This window comes from Setaria italica, chromosome V (assembly GCF_000263155.2).
Source record: "Setaria italica strain Yugu1 chromosome V, Setaria_italica_v2.0, whole genome shotgun sequence".
In the NCBI taxonomy this organism is placed as follows: domain Eukaryota; kingdom Viridiplantae; phylum Streptophyta; class Magnoliopsida; order Poales; family Poaceae; genus Setaria; species Setaria italica.
In genome coordinates this window covers 416,349-440,768 of record NC_028454.1, presented here as the reverse complement: position 1 = coordinate 440,768, position 24,420 = coordinate 416,349, and the positions used below count along the sequence as shown (strand labels likewise).

The 24,420-nt window shown below is 45.0% G+C and overlaps 4 protein-coding genes across 5 annotated transcripts; 1 reads left to right on the top strand and 3 right to left on the bottom strand.

Annotated features, from left to right (window-relative positions):
• The first annotated feature begins 192 nt into the window (after positions 1-192).
• Positions 193-2,892, top strand: LOC101761109 (disease resistance protein RPM1). The gene has a single exon (XM_004967329.2). It carries the CDS (start codon positions 193-195, stop codon positions 2,890-2,892), a length of 2,700 nt encoding a protein of 899 aa, XP_004967386.1.
• Positions 2,893-8,987: 6,095 nt separating this feature from the next.
• On the bottom strand, positions 8,988-13,585 carry LOC101759612 (glycosyltransferase-like KOBITO 1). The gene is made up of 11 exons (XM_004967326.4): positions 13,117-13,585; positions 12,483-12,632; positions 12,349-12,401; positions 11,863-11,971; positions 10,975-11,109; positions 10,849-10,893; positions 10,478-10,665; positions 10,234-10,375; positions 9,816-9,862; positions 9,636-9,723; positions 8,988-9,552 (listed from the first exon to the last, which is right to left on the bottom strand). The coding sequence occupies exons 1-11, from the start codon at positions 13,513-13,515 to the stop codon at positions 9,277-9,279; spliced, it is 1,632 nt and encodes a 543-aa protein (XP_004967383.2). The 5' UTR covers positions 13,516-13,585; the 3' UTR covers positions 8,988-9,276.
• A 1,701-nt stretch (positions 13,586-15,286) lies between these two features.
• LOC101760016 (salt stress root protein RS1) lies at positions 15,287-17,349 on the bottom strand. Of its 2 annotated transcripts, none has more exons than XM_004967327.4 (5): positions 17,259-17,349; positions 16,964-17,106; positions 16,777-16,866; positions 16,583-16,670; positions 15,287-16,000 (listed from the first exon to the last, which is right to left on the bottom strand). In XM_004967327.4, exons 2-5 carry the CDS (start codon positions 17,066-17,068, stop codon positions 15,645-15,647), a joined length of 639 nt encoding a protein of 212 aa, XP_004967384.1. In that variant the 5' UTR covers positions 17,069-17,106; positions 17,259-17,349; the 3' UTR covers positions 15,287-15,644. The 2 variants fall into 2 exon arrangements, with proteins under 2 accessions (XP_004967384.1, XP_022682267.1); XM_022826532.1 differs by having other exon boundaries at positions 17,231-17,278.
• Positions 17,350-20,315: 2,966 nt separating this feature from the next.
• LOC101759204 (cyclin-A1-2) lies at positions 20,316-24,420 on the bottom strand. The gene is made up of 11 exons (XM_004967325.3): positions 24,061-24,420; positions 22,794-23,199; positions 22,564-22,697; positions 22,076-22,168; positions 21,856-21,989; positions 21,683-21,758; positions 21,503-21,579; positions 21,382-21,415; positions 21,137-21,286; positions 20,896-21,030; positions 20,316-20,811 (listed from the first exon to the last, which is right to left on the bottom strand). The coding sequence occupies exons 1-11, from the start codon at positions 24,268-24,270 to the stop codon at positions 20,740-20,742; spliced, it is 1,521 nt and encodes a 506-aa protein (XP_004967382.1). The 5' UTR covers positions 24,271-24,420; the 3' UTR covers positions 20,316-20,739.

Below are 24,420 nucleotides of genomic sequence, written 5' to 3'. Positions count from 1 at the left end.
CCAAGTTTGACAAAGATTGAAGAAGAAAGATATTCTATTCGACTCTTTGCCCTCCCGCTAGGTTTTCCTTTGCTTCCTTTTTGGGTGTGGTGTATACGCACGCACTGGTGTGCTATAAATGCTACCTCTACCGGCGGCCATCACATTCACCTCAATCAGCTGGTAGCTAGATCAGAGCCGCCGCCGATCGAGATGGCCGACCTGACCGTTGGCGCCGTCAATGATTTGCTGGGCCTCCTGTCGACCGCGGTGAAGGAGGAGGCGCGGCTCCTCGGCGGCTTGCGCGGCAACATGCAGTTCATCAAGGATGAGATGGACAGCATGAACGGGTTCCTGCGGCACCTCACCCAGACGGAGAGCGAGCACGACGACCAGATCCGCGCCTGGATGAAGCAGGTGCGCGAGATCGCCTACATGGCCGAAAACTGCGTCGAGCGCTACGTGCGCGACATCGCCCGGCACGACGGCGAGGGGCTCCTGGACACCGCGTACCTCCTCCTCCTCCACCCCAAGAAGTACATCATGCGCCGCAACCTCGCCAAGAAGATCCTCGAGCTCAAGGTCCGCGTCAACGACATCGGCGAGAGGCGGAAGCGCTACGACGTCAAAGTCCCGGACGGCCCGGGTCTGAAGAAGGCGGCGGAGGATGGCGCCGCCGCCGCCGCCAAAGAGGAGAAGAGGGATGCCTTTCGACGCCTTCTGGAACAAGCCATCCCCGACAGTTCACGTCCTGCTGTTCCATCTTCCATCAGCGAAGAAGTCATCAGGCAGCTTCCTCCTCATGTGAGATCTCAAGATGCCCCGGCCCTAGTACAAGCTACTTGGAAGAAATGCTGCCCTCCGGCTCCGGCTCCGCCTCCGGATGGTGAAACATTGAGATGCATCAGGATGCTTCTTTGTGCTCTGTACGCCTACCGTTACAAGACCAATAATCTGGAGCTGGATAGGCTGAAGAAGATAGTACTGGGTGAGAAGGGAGGAACAGCAGAGGAGATCAAGCTGAAGATTGAAGTACTGGATGAGGAGGAGGAGGAGGGAGGAACGGCAGAGGAGAGCAAGCTGAAGAAGAAAGTACTGGGTGAGGAGGAGGAGGAGGGAGGAACGGCAGAGGAGAGCAAGCTGAAGAAGAAAGTGCTGGGTGAGGAGGAGGAGGAGGAGGGAGGAACGGCAGAGGAGATCAAGAACCAAGTGATGATCTTCTGCTACAGCTTGCTGTCCATCCCGCAGAAGAGCTGCCTCCTGTATCTGACAGCTTTCCTCGAGGAGAAAGCCATCAGCAGGACGAGCCTTGTCAGGCGGTGGGTCGCCGAAGGACTTGTTGGCAAAGAAGAAGGGAGGACTGACGAAGAAGTAGGCGAGAGCTACTTCAACGATCTTCTCTTTCGAGGCTTCATCCATCCTGCCCGCACCGGTGATGCCGGCACGGTCAAGAGCTGTCAACCGCTGGCTGGGTCGATCAGAACCTTCATCACCAAGATCGCCAAGAACGAGAACTTCGTCATCGACCTGCCGATTCACCTCGACCGCCAGCTTACTATCCGAAAGAAAGTTGTTCTGTCACAGCAGCTGCCGCCGCAGCAAGCGGCGTCGGGTTGCTGCTGGAGCTGGAGGGATGTCGTCGGGGCCATGGACGACTACTGTGGTTGCTGCTGCTGCTGGAGGGACGACAACCCCATGGACGACCTGGTGGGTTTCCTCAACAGTCTCCCTGAGCTATACCGGCTGAACGTGCTGGATCTGGGAGGCTGCAGAGGCCTGAAGCCGCGCCACATCGAGGCCATCTGCACCGTCGTTTGCCTCAAGTATCTGAGCCTTCGCAAGACAGATGTCTTCTGGCTGCCGCCCACCCATCTGAAGAAGCTCAAGCTGCTGGAGACGCTGGACATTCGGGAGACGCCACGCTTACGTCCCCGCGACGTGGGGAGGATGTACCTGCATAGCTTGAAGCATCTGCTCGCCGGCCGCTACGTCGACAAGGTGACCGGCGAGGAGCTCCCCACGGCCAGGAGGACGTCGGCCGAGGTGTCGCTCGTCACCGTGCGGATCCCCAGCAGGATCGATGAGATGACGAGCATGGAGACGCTGTCCCACGTCCAGGTCTCCGAGGACGGGGCCGAGCTGGGACGAGTTGGCAAGCTGCGTAAGCTGAGGAAGCTCGGTGTGGTCATCCGACGCGTCAATCGTCGTGGTGCCCAGCAGCTGCGTGGAGTGATATACGCGCTGGCTGGATGCCTGCGCTCGCTGTCCATCTGGGTCACTCAGGACCAGGGCGGGGTCCTCGACATTTCCGTGCTGCAGGAGGCAACCTCCAGCTTGGTCCTCGAGAACCTGGATATCAACGGAAGGATCGGCACTAGCCTCCCTTCATGGGTCGAGAGGGCCGGGAAACTGGCTAACATCTCCCTGCGTGACACTGAGATGAGCGGAGGAGAGACTCTGACAAGGCTTGCCAACGTCCTCAGCCTGCGTTGCCTCAAGCTCAGCCGCAGGTCATTCCTCGAGCAAGCGCTCATCTTCAGGGACGACGTCCACTTTAAAGCTCTCAAGTTCCTCGTCGTCGACGGCGACACCATCACCAGCGTCACCTTTGCCGCCGCCGGCGCAGCTCCTGAGCTCGAGAAGATTGTTTGGTCCATAAGCAAGCCGCACTCTGGGGACCTCATCTCTGGGATCGACCGCCTCCCGAATCTGAAAGAGATTGAGATCAGAGGCAACTTCAACGTCAACAATCTCTTGCAAGCCATTGGATCACTTACAGATCCACCGGTCACAAGTTATCGCTGCCGGTACGTATACCTCTCCGATTTAAGCGACATCACTGTGGTAAAAAAAGCCAAGAGCGATACTACTTTATCAGTCCCGGTTGGTGTTATCAACCAGCAGCAGCAGTAACCAATTCATCCATCGACGCTATATCACTATATGTGCGTGTGCTTGTGTTGCATGATAAATGGTTCATCTGAGTCATTGTGTCATGGTTTATTTGCTGTTTAATTTAATTTGTCGATAGGTTGCATATGTACTGGGAACACTGTGTGTGGATATGTATATATTGTGTGATATATGTATATATGTATACATGAGATCTCATTGAGTGATGCATAATATATATATGTATGATGTGGGTTGTTGTACAAATACGGACTTTATATAGTACTTTTGCATGATGACCATATATTTTTTTATTGTAGTAATTGACCAAAAAATGGCCATAAGGGCTTAGAAATTCCCACACTTTTCCGACAAAATATTGAACACTATCACCATCACGAAAAATTAACCCGCACTAGTTTATAAATTATCCATCACTACCGTTTGGAAAAAGAACTTGATACCCATATATTTGCCTCTCAATTAGCACTTCAACCATAATATTTTTAGAAAAAAAAATTAAGTGTCGGTGGAAAAAGGACCGAAAAATGGTAATATATGAATTGAGTTAGTTGCACATTGTAGGCATTTAAAAATCAAAGTTACAATTTGAACAACCTTTTTATGTAAAAATGTAATAAAAATGAATGGTACAAAAGCAGTTGCATCGGGCTTGAACCCCTAGCTCTAGGTTGCAATAACATAAAAAAAAGGCACAACAAAGCAAGATGTAGCCACACACAAGCTAAGTGAACTGGAAGCCCTAACCGCTAATGGAATGCCAACAAAGTCATTGATCTGGAATGAGAACATGAGTGAAAAGGTGTAGGAGGATATGAGATGTGGAGACATGGATGGACTAGACAGGTTTAAATCCCATAGCTCCTGCTATAAAAACCAGGAACAAAAAATCAATCAATCGTACTGGAAACTAAGTTAAACACGTGTCAAAAAGCAAACAGAAAAATCTTATAAAGAATATTTGGGCGTTTCACTGCACCCATGTGATATTATGTTAAGAGTTAAATTGGCACCTCAGACAAGTGTTTTTACTATATCATGCTTAAGGATTACGCTTTCTATAAAATCCTAGTAGCAAATCTTTATTATCTTATTGATGACAAGGTTGCAGTTTCATTTGAAAATGAGCAGTGTACTCTAGGCCAACAGAGAACATTTTTAGGACTGGCTAGCCTGCCACAAATCTACCTCATAGTAGAAATGTGAGCATAAAAAACAATGCTATATGTTGAGCTCAAAAGGAAGGCTATGTATGTTAAGATTCTTTGATTTTGGCAATGCCTCGCATATGGAACCATGGACATCAGAAAACTTAATCCATGGGAGCAACAATTAAATTTTTTGCTCATGAATAGTTTATTTACATCCCAAATTGGTCCACGTGACACAGAAAAATAAGAATCCAGTTCAGCAGCCAATGTATATCCAAAAAAGTTCATAAGATAAGTTTTACACTGTTCATAAGATAAATGTATGTATTGTAACCTAGTCATTCAACATTGTTCGTGTATTGATGATACCATTATAAATCAGGTAATAATAGTACGATGTCTGGGATAAGTACTTTAGTAATTTAGAAGTCTAACTACAATCAGTAAACAAGAACCCAACACAGTCACCATCTAGGTCAAACACAGAAGCAAATAATCCTGTTGGCTACAAGGTTTCCCTTGTCATGGAAAGTGCATGTCGTTAGGAAGTACTGATTGGAACTATCATGAACCATCTTGTCCATATCCTTCACATAACACGACAGTACAGTAACTGAACCATCTAAAATGGACATAGAAGCAGTGAATCCGATTCCAATTGGAGCAAGAATCATAACATCTTCATATCCTAGGGGGCTTGTCTCTTAAGTGAAGAAGCTCCGAAGCATTGTGGCGCGGCATAATCAATACACTGAAGAAAGGTACTTCAGCAATAAGCTTTGCTTCCACTGCATTTTCGTTGCTGAACGAAATGAACACTTAAAAGTGCAGATTAAATCAATCTTTGTTGCGGTCAAGAAAAATGTAGATGTTGGGTTGTTCAGCAAAATTGAGCTAACAAATTGGTCCACGTAGTTGTTGTGTGTATCAACCACCTCAACAGTAACAACATTGTGAATCACTTTTGTATGAGAATTTCTCTATTTCCTGTCCATATGTACAAACGATTCAATCGAACGATTCATATAACAGTGCATATATATTTAATTTGCACGATTTAATTTGCACAATTCAGATAACAATGCAGATTCAATTTGCACGATTCAGATAACACTATGGTTGTCCAGTCTGGTGGGCGCCGCCAAAGACGAGATTGGGGTGGCCTGATGAGGTCATCTCAACCAGCCATGCACCATCACACGTAAACCAATGACATGATGTAGAATATGTCACCCAATCAAGAGAACAAGTGAATATTGGACCAATTACGCGTAGCCAAGCTAAAAAAACTACAGCAACAGGTGACTTCACACCTCACTAGATTAACTTCAACATACATGAGAATTTTATACTACCTAAATGCTTTACATTTGTTGTGATTAGGTTTATCGCTCCATGCTACTCCCTCCATCCTAAATTACTATTTGTTTTGATTTTTTAGATACATAACTTTTTCTATGTATATATCTAGGCATAGTATATAGATAGATATCAAAAACTATGTATTTAGAAAAACCAAAGAAAATATTAATTTGGGATGGAGGGAATATATCACTATACGTGTGTGCTTGTGTTCGTGGTCTGCCTGGTGTGTGCTTGAAATAAAAACATGCATAAATGGTTCGTGCATGCTGGCCTGCTAGGAGGTAAGGTAAGTGCACGCATCTCTAGCGAGCTAGAGGCTTTCTCGTCTTAGTCATTGTTGTGTCATAGTTTTTTTGCTGTTCAATTTGTCGATGTGTGCATATGTTTTGTGTACATTGTGTGTTGATATATTGTGGATGTGTGCATATCGTCTGATGAGTATGTATACTATACATATGATCTCATTCAATGATACATAATATGTGTGCAGTATGCTGTTGGTTGTTGTACACCAGGACCCTGCCAAATACGGACTCTACACATGTATGCTTTATATAGTACTTTTGCATGATGACCATATATATTTTTTTATTCTAGTAATTGAAAAAAAAATGGAGCATCAAGCCTTACCCATAAGGGCTTACAAATTCCCACACTTTTCCAAACAAAAAAAAACACAATCACCATTACGAAAAAAATTAACCCATTCTAAAATTTCTCATAAATTATACATCGTTACGGTTAGAAAAAGGAACCCCTTTATCCCCATAAGGGCTTAGAAATTCCCACACTTTTCCAAAAAAGATAAACACAATCACCATTATGAAATAAATTAACTCATTCTAAAATTTCTCATAAATTATACATCGTTACGGTTAGGGGAAAAAGAACCCCTTTATCCCCATATATTTCCCTATCAATTACTGCTTCAACTATATTTTTTTAGCAAAAAGGTTCAACTGCCGATGGAAAAGGGACAGAAAAATGATAATATATGCATGAGTTAGTTGCACACTGTATGCATTTAAAAATCAAAGTTGCAATTTAAACGATCTTTTTATGTAAAAATGTAATAAAAATGAATGATACAAAAAACAGTTGCATCGAGCTTTGCAATAACATCAAAGAGACCTAACAAAACAAGATTTAGCCACACAATAGTGAACTGGAAGCCCTAGCCGCAAATGGAATGCCAACAAAGCCATTAACCTGAAATGAGAACATGAGTGAAAAAGATGTAGGAGGATATGAGACGTGGAGACGTAGATGGACTAGACAGGTTTGGATCCCATAGCTCAAGGTTGCGACGATGTCAGTGAAAAAAGCAAAGTAAAAATGTAGCCCAGGTTTTGAGAGATACTCCCCCCCTTCCCAAATAAATCAACTTCTATATATAGTTGTCTTCAGTCAAAAGTATCTTAAGTAATTATCCCATCATGAGTTGTAAAGGATACGTAACAGGATTTACATATACCTTAAAATACTCCATACATGTAGTGGGAGGACGAACTTTCAAAGGGAAATGCTTAAACACATGAATCTCAAAAGTATCAAATGGAAGAGGATGGGTCAATAGATCGATTCGAACCTGGACTCGTGTGCAGTGCAGCAAAGTTGCAGAAATTGACATCAAAATTGCAACAGCAGAATCAAGCAAGAAAGGAATTGACTTCTCTTTCAAGAATTTTATCAATACCCACTGCTCCAATTTCAGCTTCCATTACATTTCCTATGATATGCTTGCCTTAAGTTACTGTGCAAGCTTAGCAATAGATAGGAGACGGACAATATATAACCTGTAAATTAACAAGGGCAACAGCACTCATCTTCACTGCTCCATACCACTGTACCAGCCTAGCCTTGCACCTGCATCAATCTGCAGTGAGCCAGTGACCCCATTGCATGATCTATATGAGTTCATCTATCCAATATCTATCATCAATTCCATCTACATCTGCCTCGCCTGTTAAAGAAACCTGCATGATCAAAGCTTCACAAAACCCTCTGAAGTTGCAGTTGGCAATTGGCATCACAATAAATCACAAGGCAAGAGCAATTGATAGCAACGCCAATGCAGTCTCCAGGTGATGATCATCACCTCACCTCCACCACCACTTGCTGTTAATCTGAACAACGGACGTTGCATTTCTATCTGCATTGCATCTCCATCTGTCAGGCTCCGGCAACTGTCGCGAGGCGGGGGCTTCCGGCGATGCGCAGGAGGCCATCCGCCGCGTCGCGCTCCCTGTTGCACCAGCGGTATCCCTGGGCGTCGGTCCCGGCGTCCCCGCGGTGCAGCAGCGCCATGCCGAGGCCGCCCTCGCCGTGCTTGTCCAGGCGCGCCTGCCATGCGGACGGGCGGAAGGCGCGGACCTCGACGGCGTCGCCGGCGCGCATGTCGTGGCGCGACACGAAGAGCGACCACTGCCCCGTAAGGCGGTACGTGCGGGCCTTGCGGTCGCGCCGCAGGGACATGCGGTAGGCGCGGCCGAGGCGGTCGAGCGCCGGCACGGGCAGCCCGGGGCCGAACACGAGGCGGCGCTCCGCCGCCGTGAGCATGCCCAGCAGCGGCGACGGCGCGACGAGGCCGTCGGGGAGGAGGAGGCGCGCCTTGTCGCGGCTGCGGTCCGAGAAGGTGAGCTGCTTGGTGAGCACCAGCGCCGGGCGCAAGATGCGGAGGCGGAGCAGCTCGGCGCGCAGCCCGTCGTCGTCGCGCGCGCCCGTCGTGGGCATGGGCGCCACGTCGAGAAGAAACCCCCCTCCGTAGTTGTGGTGGCTGGCCATCTCCTGGATCGCCGCGGCCGCCTCGTACGGGTGGTAGCGCACGACCCTCTTCTTCAGCGGGAGGAGCTCGGGCGGGACGCCGGCGAGGTCCCCGAGGGCGTGCGCCGTCACCGAGACCCCGAGGGCGTGCGGCAGATTCTCGAGGAAACGCCCCCCTTCCGCCGAGAGGCTACCACCTCCAGAGGAAGGGAGCGCGCGCGCTGGCGCCGCGGAGGCAGTGGCTCCGGCGCATGGGGGCGGCAATGGCGGGGGCAAGAATGGAGGGTGGAAACCGGGAGGGAAGAAGCCGGGAGGGAGCGGCGGCGGGGGAGGAGGGAGAGGAGAATGGGATCGGCGGAGCGGCGGCGGCGGTGGCGGGGGAAGAGCTGGGGTTTTGCTTGGCGGCGAAGTCGGTGGGAGAGCAGCGGGCGATGGGGAGCAGAAGACGACGGGAGATTCCGGAGCTCCCATTCCCATTCGTCGGCTTGCACAACCGCCTGCTTCTGCTTGGGATCGATCGCCTCGCCTGCCCACAGTGGTAGTGACCAGTGGCTTCTTTTACATTTTTGGATTTCCAACGTGAATAATAGCAAAAAAAAATGGTCTTGCGATTCATGGCAACCAAAAATTAGGTTTCGGTTGCTCAGAATTAAATCATTCTGCTGTTTACAGTTGTTCCTCAATTCAGCTACTTCATTAGCATGCAGTCTTTAATCGAAAAGATATGAGCTAAAAAGCCCAGAGTTTGCACATCGATCAGTACTGCATTTGCGTCAGCCACCACCACAACATGGTCAAGCGATGTGCATATGCTTCTCAGTAGAAATTTAACATCAATCAATCTATAACTTAAACCCGGGGAAAGATTCGCCTGATTTCTGTTGTATATATTACAGTGAGTATGTTATTCTCATGTCTTGCACTTGCTTACCAGCCCACGTGATGGAAGCAATTTACATCAGCACAAGGCATGGGGGGAGTCGCAAGATACATCGATCAAACAAGCCTCTGCTATCTATATGTTCCACGCTGCATATGCATTGTTAAAGTTTCATCTGCCCAGGAGCGACATCAGTCAAGATCGCCTGATCAATCTCACATGGCCTCATGACAAAGCGCTTTCAATCAGCTCAACAAAACCGGGGGGTGACATTGGCGGCATAGCTTCCTCCTGGGCATCAACCATTTCTAGGATCTTTCTTACAGTTGCTTGCAATTTCTCATGGCCACCTTCCAATGTGGATTGCCCAGCTGTTACATTGGGTAGGATGGACTCCTTGTTCTCAAGACCCATGTTCGACGACTTTGTTTTTGACTGCACTTTCGCTGATGTTACTGCGGAGGTGAAGATGCCGGATTCCTTGAGACCACGGATGATAGCCTGCAAAGATTAGGCATAAACTTAGCAGCAATAAGAAACAACTTTCATAAGTTGACGCTTTCAAGATTGATATTAGGACTAACCATTGGCGCATATATACGTGTCAACACACCCTTTCTCAAAAGTTTCAAATTGGTGTCCTTATCGGTCCATACAACATGTTCTCGATACCTGAACAAAGGTAGTCAGACAAATGTGCTCTCTCTCTTAATTCAGTGAGGCTAGGGAGGAATGATTGGAACACAGGAGCGTAAGGGTGTTACCAGTTCCTCATCTCCTCCTCAGTAGCTGTTGATGCAATTATAAAGGCCTGTCATGACAGAGCACAAGGGGGAATTCATTAGTCCTCCCCATTATCCAATTAGCCGTATACGCACATGATATGTAATAAAAGCCACCAGTTTTTCTTCTTTCTTTGGAAAGGGTGTAATCAAGAACTTTGGGCTAGTAACCAAACTGGTCCTTCAGCTTAAAAAAATGGGTAAAAATACAGGAAGAAACAGGGTCATTGAAAAGACAGCTATATCTTCGGTGCAGCTGGCTATATTTTGTGCAATGGACCAGGGGGGCATTTCTGTGGTTATTATAAGGCACACCAACAAGGTACACTATTGTGCAATGCCCCCACCACCCCCACATCCTACATGCATTTTTGTGCAAAGGGAAGAAAAGATAGCTCACCAATCGGTCAAATTCCAAGATGAAACATCGCTTCACATCTTCTTTAGTGGGCTTGCAGCCACACCTATCCCTCCTTGAAGTTAAGTCTGAAAACTTTGTGTAGGTGTAATGCAGGATAGCAGCCTCCTCCAGTTTAATTTCGCTACAAAAAAAAGGGATGAATAAATCATCTGGTGGAAACAGACAAAAATTTGTTGATGGGACATTTGTTTTAGAAAACTCTCAGCACAGTCAGATGTCTTACTTTGGGGTTTTCATGTAATTATGCCATCTATGAGCACCATTGGGACGCAAATGCTCCTGAACCCTTGCAGCTGATTTTCCATTACCATAAGTGAGGAAGTAATTTGGATTACCACGTGTTGCTTCTTTGTATAGGCCAAAGTATGTATCCTTTGGGAGATGGTCGTAATTTTTCTTAAACATTGAAACCTGCACGTATAGAACTTGGTGAGAATTTATGCAATCATTTGATAAATGGTATGAGGTAGATCCATTATTTTCTATAATGCAATAATGTTAACCAAACTACAATTTTTTAGCAGCAAGAGGCAATCCATTTATATACATGTGGCACTCTTAAACAAGTCAGTGAATCATCAGTAGCTTACATACCTCAGTAAATGGATCCTTGATGTCATCCCGCTCAATGCTGCTCTCCTGGACAAAAATATAAAATAATCATATGTGAAGCATGTCACAATATTCAACTTCAACAAAGATGTTACTTCTGCAACTCACATAATTGGGGAAGATAACCATGTCAACATTGTCAGGAACGTCTAAAAGCAATCGCCTTAGAGAGTACTCTCGCGCACCAGCTGGATGAATCAACTCATCAGTATCAAGGTGAATTATCCAATCCATTCCAGCATCCTGTAATAATCAAACAGGGGACATTTGCATCAATTCACCACGAAATACAAGGTCTTTTCAAAATAAAAACAACACCTAGTAAAATGCCTCCCATAGTTATCACACATCATTGTAGTCATGTCTATGCTAGCTTAACAATGATGTAAAGTCATCAGACATGCCATTGATATGGCATTGGAGATTGGGAGCATTGCAGAAAAGTAAGATGATTAGAACATTCTGAATTTTTAGTCAGTAGCTGTATCAATCACCTTGTTAAAGTTTGTTTAAAGTTTGTAGTGGACTAAGAACAAAGCCCCATATTTCTACTAACGAGTGACACTGGTACATGTCTTACATCATTTACTACTCATCCTTAAAGTTAGGGCAAGGAAGTGGGAAAAAGATGTCGGGGAGGAAAAGGATGAGAAATTTTCTGTGGCTAAACATTACTTGTAATAGAACCTATTTCATTACTTTCAACTGTATGCCTACACTGCTACACTCCCAACTTGTGTTAAACTATTGACGTCGTATATTGATATTTGTACCGCCGAGCTCAAAAATAAGACTGGCACATGATTAATTCCTGTCATCATTTGGGTTCAAATAAAAAAGCAAAAAGTAGCTGAAAATTAGACAATATGAAGAGCACTGGTATCTGTAGATGTAGATTTAGACCATTATTACAGCTCTCTTTGGAAAAGGAACATGAAAGTCAAGATTTCTGAGTGAACAGACGCGAAAAAATAGAAAGAAAGAAATAGTTCATACCCTTGCCATAATAATAGCCATTTCCATGTTAAGTGATTGCTTAACAAATAGTTCATAATTGCACGGCTTGTAAAAGAAACCTCCCAGCCAAGTCTCATTCCAGATGCGGCTGAAATCATAAAACGGTTGAAACGATGGCGCTTAGACAACCAAACAATCAACAACAATACTTCAGAAATGCATATAGTAATGAAAACAGAAATACAGGATCCAATCAACAACAACACTACAGATTTTGCTTCAACATTCAAAACTATTCAATTACAGTATTGCAATGAAACAAGTAACTTGGCATCCCACTTGATACCTCTACCAAATTTATATTTACAATGCATTTTAGTCATATAACGTATATCGTATTAATGCAGTATTATCGAAACTTACATTAGCTGCAGATCAAATTTCCAACTGAACTTATCTTACATGTAGCGGGTTTGATTATTGTTGAAAAAGATTGTCATGTAACTGTTAAGTCCATCAGCATACCTTTTGTCCTGTCTCTCTTTCAGTTCTTTAGTTCTGTAAATGATTTTTACACCCTAAAGAAGGGACGCAGAAAGTAAGTAGCAGATTATGCAAAGAAATCACAAATAGGAGGGGGTATGAAATGACTTATTTACCCGAATAGATTCAAGAACAGAGGTGACAGCTGGCTTCGCAGCCTCTCCTTCAACAAAGAGAAAAAAATGTGAAACACCAATGACCTTGTGATAATACAACCATGGAAGAATCTGGTGCAGGCCAGCAGATGTGCTTCCCGTGATACAGATCTGCAACCCAAATACGAATTAGCTTGATATAAGTACAACTTTGACACATTAGACTCAAAATGCTTACAAGGTTATTGCATTTGAAAAGAAGTATATGATTTTGAGGTTGAAATAAATCATCTAGATAATTTCATTTTGAAAAAAAATATATATACCTTGCAGGGTAACAGCATGATGTTAAGAGTCTTGTCTACTTGAACAAACATCTAAGAACCACATGGATGCCATATACCCTGTTTTTCCAACTTGCTATCTCAACTGGGTAAAACAAAAAGGACAAAATGTTGCTAAGCTAAGAGACTTGGATTCACACGGAAAGTGTGATCGAGCTCAACCTCTGTTTGAAAGATTAGAACTCTCAGGCACGAGATGCTCAACAGGGTACTCGGATCACAGTATTTCAGCAGCACGAGATCGCATCGAATTGGTCGGAAAATGGGACCTCGAAACGGCGGATCAGATCGGAGGGTAAGCGCGCACTCACCTTGGGAGTTATAGAAGATTCAGAATCGAAGCTCCAGCCGCCGTAGAGCGAGACTCCGTGGGAGGATGCGCTCCGGCCGAGGATCTCGGCGCAGTCTGCTGCCGCGGAGGAGGAGGAGGAGACGGCGAAGTAGGAGCCTTTGCCCCGAGTGGAGGAGGAGGAGGAGGAGGATCCGAGAGGGCTGTTCTCCATCCCCGGGAAGCGCTGCGTGTCGTCGGGCCAGGCGGCGCCGGCCGGGTCCCGCATGCCGCCGCGCCACTGGAGCACGAAGGCGAAGGCGGCGAGCGCGAGCGGCAGCAGCGTGAGGAGGAGGAGCATCCGCGTGGCGAAGGCCGCGGCCGACGCGCCGCCCCCGCCGGCGGAGGAGGCGGAGGAGGAGCCGCCGCGGTAGCCCGCCATGGGATGGGAGGCCGGCCGGTCGGTGGAGGAGGCGCGGTGCGGAGTCGTTGGCTGTACAGCACACTCGCGGAGAAGTCGAGCGTTGCTTGGCACGAGTGGGCATAGCACCATACGGGCTGGGCTTATGATGGGCTGTTAGGTGTTGGGCGGGCTGGATTTATTGGGCTGAAGAGGCTGGGTCTGTAGGAGAGGATTTAGGCCCATGCAAGATATGCATGGCCCTCTTTTCTTTTCTTTTCTTTTCTTTTTTGCACAGAAAGGAAGTTCTGGCCAATATATATTGCTCGTCCTGAAGAAAAAAAGAAGAAGAAACTTTCTGTCGCTAGCTTTGACTAAGACACCAGTGCAATCATTCAGGGCAAGCAACCCTGAATCCTCCAGCTCAGCTAGCAAAGATAAACAGTAAAATGGATTGCAGTATGCAACCACCTACTACGGTACGTAGTATCTTATTAGTATAGAGCGAGAAGTAGATAGGTACCATGAGAAAGGAGAATGAAGATACCGTCATGTCTTTTCAAAGAAAAAAGAGAGGAAAAACTAGCCTTTCCGGCCCAAAACTGTCCAATAGACCAATGATACAATGCAATGCAATGAAAGGGAAGGCCGGTGACGTTGATAGATGCCATCTTCATCATCTTCAATAATGAAATGAAAAGAAGCTGATGCGGATCATACACCTACACCTACAACCTTCAATCCATGCGTCGTCCTGCTGCATGCAACTTGACTAGCTACCACTCTGCTTATTCACAGAATAATGCTGGCTGCATCTGCTGCCACAAGGATGAATACACTGGATATTTTCTTAATTCCTTCCTTGTTTCCTTTTTCACAACTATCTATCACCTGCATTTTTCGATCAACAACGACTGAAAAAGAGCTCGACCATTGAATCAGCAATGACTTTCCTTCTGAATCTTCATCTTCTTTATCTATATATGTTGATATCATTGCACTGGGTGGCCTACTGATCAATTATATGTGATGCCTATTAACTTGGGGATATTTATGAGTTCCCACATACAATATTTAAGCACACATCACGTACACAAGCTGGCAATGGAGGGCGGACTCATCTTTCTTTTTGTTTAATTGTATATGAGAAAGAAAGAAAGAAAGCATAGATGCGATATACGTTGAGTGGCGATGACGACGATGGAGGAGGGATTGAGATCACGTCCTTTTCCTTGAGGGCGCCACTGATTGATCTGTCCTGCCTGCCAAACCGGCCTGCAGCATGCACATCACTTCCAGTTCCAGTAGTAGTTATCTCCTCCAAGTTCTTCACTAATTCCATCTCGTGCTTATCCATTTTTTTTTTCTTTCTTTCATTCCTTACTACATGGTTTTTCTCACCTTTAATTTGAGTGCATATACGACTCTCCTCTATAAATTTTTACCTTTTCTACTCCTTCAATTCGTAGACTACAGGGGAAGGAGGGAGTACTGTTTATAAAAAGTGTTTCAACTAAAAACCATGCTAATTGTCTAATACTAGATCAGGGCAGGGCTCCAGAGGTATTCAAAGTCACTGGCATATAATTAAGTGACTGTTTCGTACACACACCTGCAGTATTACAGAGGCACAGAGCACATCGTTCCAAGCCAACAATTAACGCCATGTAATTAACCATACATAATCCAAGAACTAATTACACTCTAGCACGCTAGGCATGCACGGTACACAGGTGGATAGTATTGGATTCAGCTCGTGTGTATATGTAAGTTATACAACCACCATCAATTCATCATGCATAGCACCACAAAAAACAAATAAATATTACCATCAACAAACAAACATATCAATATAAATAATTACACATATATGCATGTTTGATCAATCACCCCAAATCAAAAAACAAGAAAGAGAAAACAAATTTACAAGACACCCATCCATCGGGCGATCGAGGTGACAGAAAGAATAACAAATGTTCATGCAGTAATTGAAGCAAAGGTTTGCGCATGGGCAACTGTACTGTGCGTAACTTTTTAATCACTTTGCGCTGCACCTACGCGGTTGACAAGCTAGAGAGTAATTTAATTTCATCTCACGGTAACTTTAATTAATTTACCAGCAGCGACGAGGTAGAGCTTGACTTGCTTGCTTCTTCGGTAGCGTCCATGGATCACTTCTTCTCCTCCGCAGCTGGTGGCGCCGCGGCGGCCTCGGCTGCGGCTTCCGCTGGCTTCTCCTCCTCCTCCTTCTTCTCCTCTTCCTTCTTCTCCTCTACCGCCTCCGACGTCGCCGCTGCCTCCTCCGTCGCCGCAGCGGCTGCGGGCTCAGCCTCCTCCTTCTTCTCCTCCACGGCGACTTCCCGGGAGGTTGCCTCGACCGCGGCGGCGGGCTCCGGCTCGGCCGCCTTGGGCTCCTCCTTGGGGATGAACGGCGCAGCCTTGTCCAAGATGAAGGTGATCGCCGGGGAGAGAGGCGTGGTGCCGGACTTGGCCACCGCGTCGCTCACCAGCTTGGCTCCAGGGAACTCTGCAGATGAATTCATTCGGCACGAGTTTATATTTTTGTTCAACAAGAACCATGTGTACAGAGTATGGACAGCCTGCCATGAAAGAGATGAACGAACAATCGAGGACTTTTGGTTTTTGTTGTTTTGTGTTGAGATTCTGTTGGCAGAAAAAGAAATACGTAGTAGTTGAGAAGATTCCTATGCAGTTTGCTTGTGTAGAAAGGAGAATAAAGTTTGTTTGAACACAAAAGGAGAATAAAATCTAGTTTGTCCAAAAAGACACAAAGATTACTCAGGAAATAAACCCCAAGAAAATGACCTCTTCAAATTAACCACAGGATTGCAGAAAAGTAACTAAAAAAGGAGGCGGTTGTTGGTGATCGATAAGCAAGAAAATAGTATTTGAAAATCTGTACTCAGTTTTCACTGTAAAAAAATACAAGGAAATAAATACAGTTTAGAGCGAGGGTAATATGGTGTTTTATGTGAGATTAAGCTAGACGTACGTGATGAAAAACCCTTAGAATGGCATGTGCTAGCTACTATGGACCAGACCAGAGAGTAACAGATTATTTCAAGTTGCGATCGATGCTTGTTATTACCGATCTTAGCCAGCTCGTCGAGGAACTTAGTAGCTGCAGCCGAGTTCTTCTTGCTGATCTTGACTGGTTTCTTGTCCTTGAACAGAGCCTAGTTTAAGTAGCAGGTAAGGGAGGTTATCAGTAACAGTAGGACCATACAGCAGTTGCTTAAGTTGAAAGCAACACCAAACAAACACTGAAAGACGTGAGTTTACCTTAACCTCAGGAGGAGATGCTTCATAAGTCTCCGCAACCTTGGGCTCCAGGTCCGTCTTCTTGTCCTCGATCTCCTTGCCAAGCTCCTCCTGTAAGTATACAGCAAACAAAGACGGTGGTTGATGAACAAAACAAAGATACATAAGACGGGCATGTCGATCATCTGAATTCCTCTAGGTATATTACCTTGTTGAAGGACTTGAGGAACTCGACGGCCGCCGCCTTCTTGCCATCCTTGTCAAAGATCTTGTTGATGCCAGGCAGAACCTTGGTCTTCCAGTAAGTGGCCATTTTCTGTCTTGTTTCTTCAAAAGATGAATCAATCGTCTCTGCTCCGGCCAACGCAAGAACAAAAGAAGAAGAAGAAGAAGAAGAAGAAGAAAACCATCAGAAAAATAAACTCAATCAATCTTTGTCGATCATGGCACTGAAAGAAACCAAGGAAGAATTAACTCAGCAGGAAGAAACCAAGGATGCATACATGCAGGGGAGGAGTTGTGATGAATGGGCAGCGGTACAGGAGCCACGGTGCCATGAGAGTGATATATAATGGGCTGGCAAGAAAGCCACCCTGGGTCGCATGAAATGACAGCGATGCCCCCACACGGGGTGGCGTGGCAGCCAGCCAGCCAGGGGTACAGGTGTCAAAAGGAAGGAAGATTATGGAAGGCACGTCATTAAGCTAAGCCACCCAGAGCTGGGAGCCTGGGTTGATGATGCCAGACCAGAGAAGAGGAGGAGGCTGGCAAGACTTGCTGCGCTGGAGTAGGGACAGGGACCCACCTTAGGGAGTAGCGTGAGCTCCTCAAAGAAGCAACTCCTCGGGCCAATGGCAGAAAAGCCCACCTCCTTTTGATTTGGTTCTAGTACAAGATTAGTGCTTGCTATAGATTAAGTAAAAAACCGGCCAGGCAGGCCACTATAAATGATATGAGGATGTCCAAGGCCAGGAGTCAAATTAAAGTAAATCAAATCAAACCCAGCTAATTTCGAATCAAATTTGCTATAGATTAGTGGAAGGATGGATGACATGCTGGCATGAGGGGTACATGTACCAGCACTGACAGCAGCCTCCTTTTCCAAGTGGCCATGTATGCAGGGTAGGCGACAGACAGCGCAGAGGAGAGGGGCCTGCCATCGAGTATTTGTCCAAATTTGAGACGTTGATGCTCCAAATCCTAAATCACATATACATACACGTTGAGTACCAACCGTTCGTTTTTAGCGAAATACATAGCATAAATGCAACCCCAAGGCTAGCAAGATCAGCTAAAATGTCTTGAATAACAAAAATCGTGGCCACTTGGCACATGACAAGACCCCCCCAATCGCTGTCACATCTTTAATTGCATATATGATGATGAGGCACTGAGCCAGGTACCCAACACCAGCTCAGCTCAGCTCAGTTGTAGATCCTACATGCATACCTCAACCAACAAAAACTATTCTCAGTCAGCAGGTTTATGCTTGAATGTGTGCAGAGCTAGCACAGAATCATGATGCTGTTTTTTTTTTCTAATTCCCGTGCAATTAGGTCAGAAACAGCTAGCTCATTAGCCCCCCTGCAAATTAAACTAATCACCAGTCTCAGGAATCAAATTTCAAAGTCAAGTTACTTGTTACGCATGAACACTCAACCGTGTGAGCATAAGATTAGATTCTTTTTAATGAATACGGAATTGAGACTTAATGCGCGAATACTTTCACCAATCAAATCAGGGTTTAAGATAACCACCAAGATTTTTTAAAAAAATCGTAACTACCTATGCAACTTAGCCAACCACTCCTCTCGCAAATAGATACTTCTCTATATCTACAAAGCTTGCAAATTTTGTTCATCCACAAGTACATGTAGTTCTATCAATTTTGAAGTCAGTATAGCCGTATCTCTGAAGTGACTTCCTGAAACTGTGCACTGGGAGCACCATAATACGGACCTTAAACTGTTAGCATAGAATACGGACCTTAATTAGTTATGAGTTATGACTGTAGGGAACTAATTGTTCATGAGCATTCATGAGATCATTGTTTGGATGCTCATGATTAGTTCTTTGTCGCAATGATGGGCGGTGTTCTCGTTCTGTAGTCATATTTCCACATTTCTTCATGCATATTCATATTCAGACAGATAATCTTTTGCCTCTGAGCTTATATGCATGCTAAATAAATACTATTATTTTGGGCACAGATCAGATCCAACATAAGAGATTTTAAAAGTTAGTAACTGCGCGTATGCAACCACTCACCCTGCTCTCAAATAGACTCTTCTAGACTTCTATGCACAAATAAGCTCATAAATTTTGTTCTTGCGTAATTACATGTCTTTCTACAGGTTTTGAAATCAGTATAGAGCCATATCTTTAAAGTGCTTTTATCTAGATCATGATGTGTGTTATTAACACATATTTTTTTCTGAAATTATGCGTGCACTGGGAACACCGAAATACGGACTTTAGTTAGTTATTATGACTGTAGGAAACTAACTGATCATGAGCATTCATGAGATCATTGTTGGAGGCACATGATTTAGTTCTTTGTCACAATGAGGGAGATGTCCTGTGGTCGTATTTCCACATTTCTCCATACATATTCATATTTAGACATATTTTATTTTGGATCTGAGATTTTATGTAATATCCAACAAATACTTTTGTTTTGAACACAAATCAGATCCAACATAGTAGAATGTCTTCTCTACCAAGATCAAGCTACCTGTTGTATCTGAAGGTTTATATATTCTTTTAGATAATGATATGAAGGTTTATATACAGCTATGCAAGTAGTACAATACTCCCATAGGCACAAATTAATATGTAGTCAATGATGATCGGACATCATATATATATGACATAATGGGATTAGGCATCCATCAGAACCAAATTCTACCAATCATTGCATGTTCAAAGCTTACCAACGCACAGTACTGCAAATTCGGGCAACTAGCTGGGATTATCTGGAAGCTTCATCAGCCAGGCCCAATAAGCTGTGCTGTGACACCAGCTAGAAGATACGATCTGTGTCGATGTTAACCCTAGTGTGCTCGTTCATCACGCCGCTGGCACCATCTTTAATTTTCTTACTACTATTATTAATTGATTACTATGGGTGCAAGCTAATTGCATCACACGTAGGTATGCACGTCTAAACAGCTAGCTGAACACAGCAGCATGAATTGTTTGAGCTCGCAGATATATTCAAGGGGCTGAGAGGGACATGCCCCATTTTTTCCGCCCTCTGGAATGGATACTGTGAAAGTATGTCCGGATACATTGATTCGTCGTGTCGGCTCCTTTTGTTCCTGTTACGCATGCTCTCCATTGCATCTAGTGTTTTTTCTTTGTTTGTTTTTCTTTGACAGACCAAACTACTCTTAGTCAGGTTGATCCCAGACACACGAATACGTCTTCTCCATAGGAAAGCTCTTGCTCTTCTTCAGTCAAGGACAAGACACAAGAGACAGAGTAGCAACTTATTCAGAATGAGCACTACTAAAATCTGGTGCTCTTATCATCATTAGACTAGAAGCGCAAATGCGCAATGACCCTCACAAATACATCATCCAACATGTGAGTCGCTCAGCTTGGATGCCATGCTTCAAGTGACTGTCACTCCAGTCAGTATTATGACATTACAAACGAGATGTTATGATCCACTGCACTACAGAACTCCGATTTACATGTGCCTGCAAACATGGGTCTAGATACAGGAAGATTACAACAGGAAGCAGGAGAAGAATACAGGGAAAATCACACCATTTTCCTAACATCACCACAAACTTCAAAGCATCGATCTAGAATCTACACTCCTCTAATCCCCTGAAATAACAGGGGGGGCATCAGCAACGTTCTGCGTCAACCAACCACCGGCACAGTCGTGCGGGTGCTTACTGAGCATTTGAGCCACAAGAGCAAGAATTCAGTAAGCAACTGTAACTACTCCTGGGCATTGGGCTTCTTCTAATTCTAGCATGTCACATCTCGGAAGAATTCGGTAGGAATTGATGTTGGACACTGCTTCTTTGCAACAAATTTGTACTGAGGGAGAAAAGGAAGAGGATAAAGTAAGTACTAGCAACAGCGATTGTTAACTGAAGAAACTGGGGACCAAGGTTCAGTTACCTTATGTTGACTGTACTTTTCTCTGATCGCAGGAAGGTTGCTCGCAGGACCAACACTGAATAGGTGGTGCAATGCCTTTACACAGTCACACAATTGCGATGGCTTGTATTGTGTGTAGTGAGCAAGAGTAGAATTCTGCTTCCAGTAACAATGGGATGTATATATTAGCTCATGCAGACATTTCATTAGGCAACTGCTACAACGATATGTATGGAAAGGGCAACATGATTATGCCACATACCCAAGGATACTTTGTTGGCTGCAGTACAAATTTTGCCAAGAAAATAGCTGAGGCAGCTATTAGTGATGGAGGGTACGAGAGTAGGTTGTACTCCAGAAGCGATAGCTCAGCGATGTAACTGGCCAGGAACTCAAGATGCAAAGCTGGATCCTGTATAAAGAAAAGTAATTGTCAGCGCAATGCAATGATATAGTTAAATTATGGAATTGGGTCACATTAATCTGAAGCTGACTATGTAGCCGTACCTCATCACACGCTTGTGCAGCACGAGCAAATCTCCTATTATAAGCAAGAAAACGCGTTAGTGAAGTTCAGCTCATATGATCGTCATAAATTTTACTGAAATGAAAGAGAACATGAAAGGACCTCAAAAAGCATTTGGCTGTAGGTGCAGTCATTTCAAACTTCAAGTAATTCAGTACAGAAGCTTCCATCTCTAAAACCTGTAGAGAACATACAAGTTAGAGTGTGACCGATGACAAGAGACTATCGGATATGGTCTCATAGATAAAAACAAGGAATGGTCAGAAGTAATATATCCCAGACCTCATCTCTGAAGTAAGTGTTGTCAGTTATGTAGCAGAATTCTTCTACTTGTGGTGCACATATCTCCTCGTATTTTCTGAATTTGAAGTTTCAAACATGTCAAAATCAGTATTCCAATAGTGTAATGGAGGATAACTCAAAGAAATAATAAAAAAGAACTAGAAGAATCTTACGCAGCTATAAGCATGCAAGCAACACCAAGTAATTGCAGCCTTTGGCGGTTGATTTCGTTGCCAGAAAGATAACGGTCAATGTAGTTAACTGTCAGGTACAAAGTATCAGGAACAAGACGGTATTCTTCAGCAACCTGCACAATGGAATATCATGAGTACAATGGAAGGTCAAACCAGATTGATATCTAGGCTTTTAATTATATTTAGCAGAAAGGCTTACTTCTACAAGCCAGTCTATCAAAATAGCCCTCATGCTTGGATTGACATCCTTTTGAATCGTTTCCATGAAATCAGTAGATGGTCTTTTCTTTGTCTACCAAAAAAGTAAAGCCGCACTGTTAGTGACATACATAGCAAAGGAAGAAGCTGAATTTCTAGGACTCTATAACATATATATTCAGTGTAGGACGAATTTTGTCAGAACAGAATTAGACATTCTTTCAATCAAACCGAGCTTTATATAAAAATAATCAGAAATTGCTCCCATAGTGGGAAAGTGCAAATATATATGATCAAACACACTTAAAGTAAACAAATTATGGCCTTGCTGATTTGGTGGCACCAATGTACAGTTTTTGCTTGTTGGGCATGCAATCTACCTAAATTGGCTACGTGCATAGTAATCTTCATCCAAAAATGCAATTCCTTATGTTCAGTGCTTGAGGGAAACCATATTATCGGTATAAGGGCAGAGGAAAGGATTGTCACCTCAGCCTCTCGCAGATGCATGTAAATGTCAGAAGCCAGAGTAGCACACAGCTGTGGATCCTCGAAGTCATTGTCAACATCGCAAATGCGGTCAATTTCCATTGGGGCAGGGGCATTTTTCTTCCACTTATTTTCTGCAAATGAAACCAGGTCGTACACATTCGAAAAATCAACGAAAAGTCGACAGAATACACTAAAAGGTGCAAAGCTTAATAAAAATTAAAGCAAACCTTCAACATCTCTATCATCCGAGATACGTAGGTGTTCATTTGCGCGCCGCTGCAATGAAGCGAGCATTGAGGTGTCCCCATTGTCTATGTACTCAATGTCAGGGCTTTTCATGGAGTCACAAGTCGACATGGTCTCGTCGACAGAAACTGAATCTCCCGAGCGTCCAGGAGACACAAAGGTGCTGCAGGGAACCAGGGAAGGTATGCGACTCGGCACATCAAGAACGGTAGGCACTTTAGGAGGAGGAACATTGTGCTTCTGTGCCGTGCTGTCATAGCGAGAAAGGGGTGGGGCTGGCTTGATGGAAGCCGATTTCACAGCAGAACCCCGTACGGAGCTCACACTGCGAGCACTTGCCAAAGATGGCTTCTTCAAGGGTGCAGCTGAGATAGCTGAATTCAACTTCTGCATGAGAATTGATCAAAAGGGATAAGTTAGTTCAAACCTCTATCTGGGATCTCCACTAATCAGGTACCCAAAAAAAATTAGTAGCAATACTACAGGTGCATAATATCATATTGACAACAGAAGATTCCAAAGCAAACAAAGACAAAAGAGTGACACATTGCCAAAACCAAGGACCTTCTTTTGAAAATGCCGATAAAACTTGTAGGAAGGTCTAGCCTTTGACCATGAGCAGAATCCAAGATTTCAACCAATAAAGAGTAGTACCAAGTGTCCAAGTCCGTGAGGTGTATGCAGCCTTTAAATCAGAAAGAGAAAGAGAGGCTGCAGACTTCTTTTTTTTTTCAAAAAAGATAAAGAGTTCTACGAAAGCACAAAATCTGTAAAAGAGGTGATGTCGCTCCTAAGCTAAACCCCAATACGCATCAGAATATCATATTGACGAAAGAAAAAAAATCTTTCAAGGCCCCAAGAACCAAGACGGCAACGGAAAAGTGTATCAAGAACAGGCAGCAATGCAATAAACACTAGTGAATGAGTAAAGAAACCGTCAAATCGAAGCGTATCTCCTGCTGCAATAGTACAAAAATACCGAAACCCTGCAAAGACCGCTTGGAAAGATGCAGAGGGCATTTTGACATCAAGAATTCCCCTAGCCAAGAAACCAGAAATGTAGTCGCAAGAAGAGCCAAGAAAGCCACGCCGATTCGCAACCTTCCAGAACAATCTCTCCGAACTAATAGCCGAGACAACAAGGAAGAATCTTGGGCCCTCGGAGAAGCCCAATGAGTACCGCATGAAATAAAATTCCCCCAATCCCCGCAAACGAACGATCCCCGTGGGAGGGAGAGCCGTACGTACCGCGCTTCCCGGCGGTGGCGCGACCTTCCCGGTGCCGCCGACGGCCCTGCCCCCTGGCGCGGCGACGTTGGTGATGTTGCCGAGCGCGACGCGCTTCTTGGCCTGCGCGGCCGCTGCGCCCGCCGCCTTGGGTCCCCCGGCGGTGTCGGCCGTTGCGGGGCGCTTGGCGGTGGCGGAGGACGCGTGGCGTGAGGCGGCGAAGGTCGACATCGTGTCGTGGCGGAAAGAGCTTCTTCCCCTCGCGGAATCCCCTCCTCGGGCTCGGGCTAGCCGGCTAGGGTTGGGGTCCCGACAGGAGCGGCGAGGGGATTGGGAAGGGACGACGCGAGGAGGGAGGGGGAGGGGAGAAAAGGAAGAGGA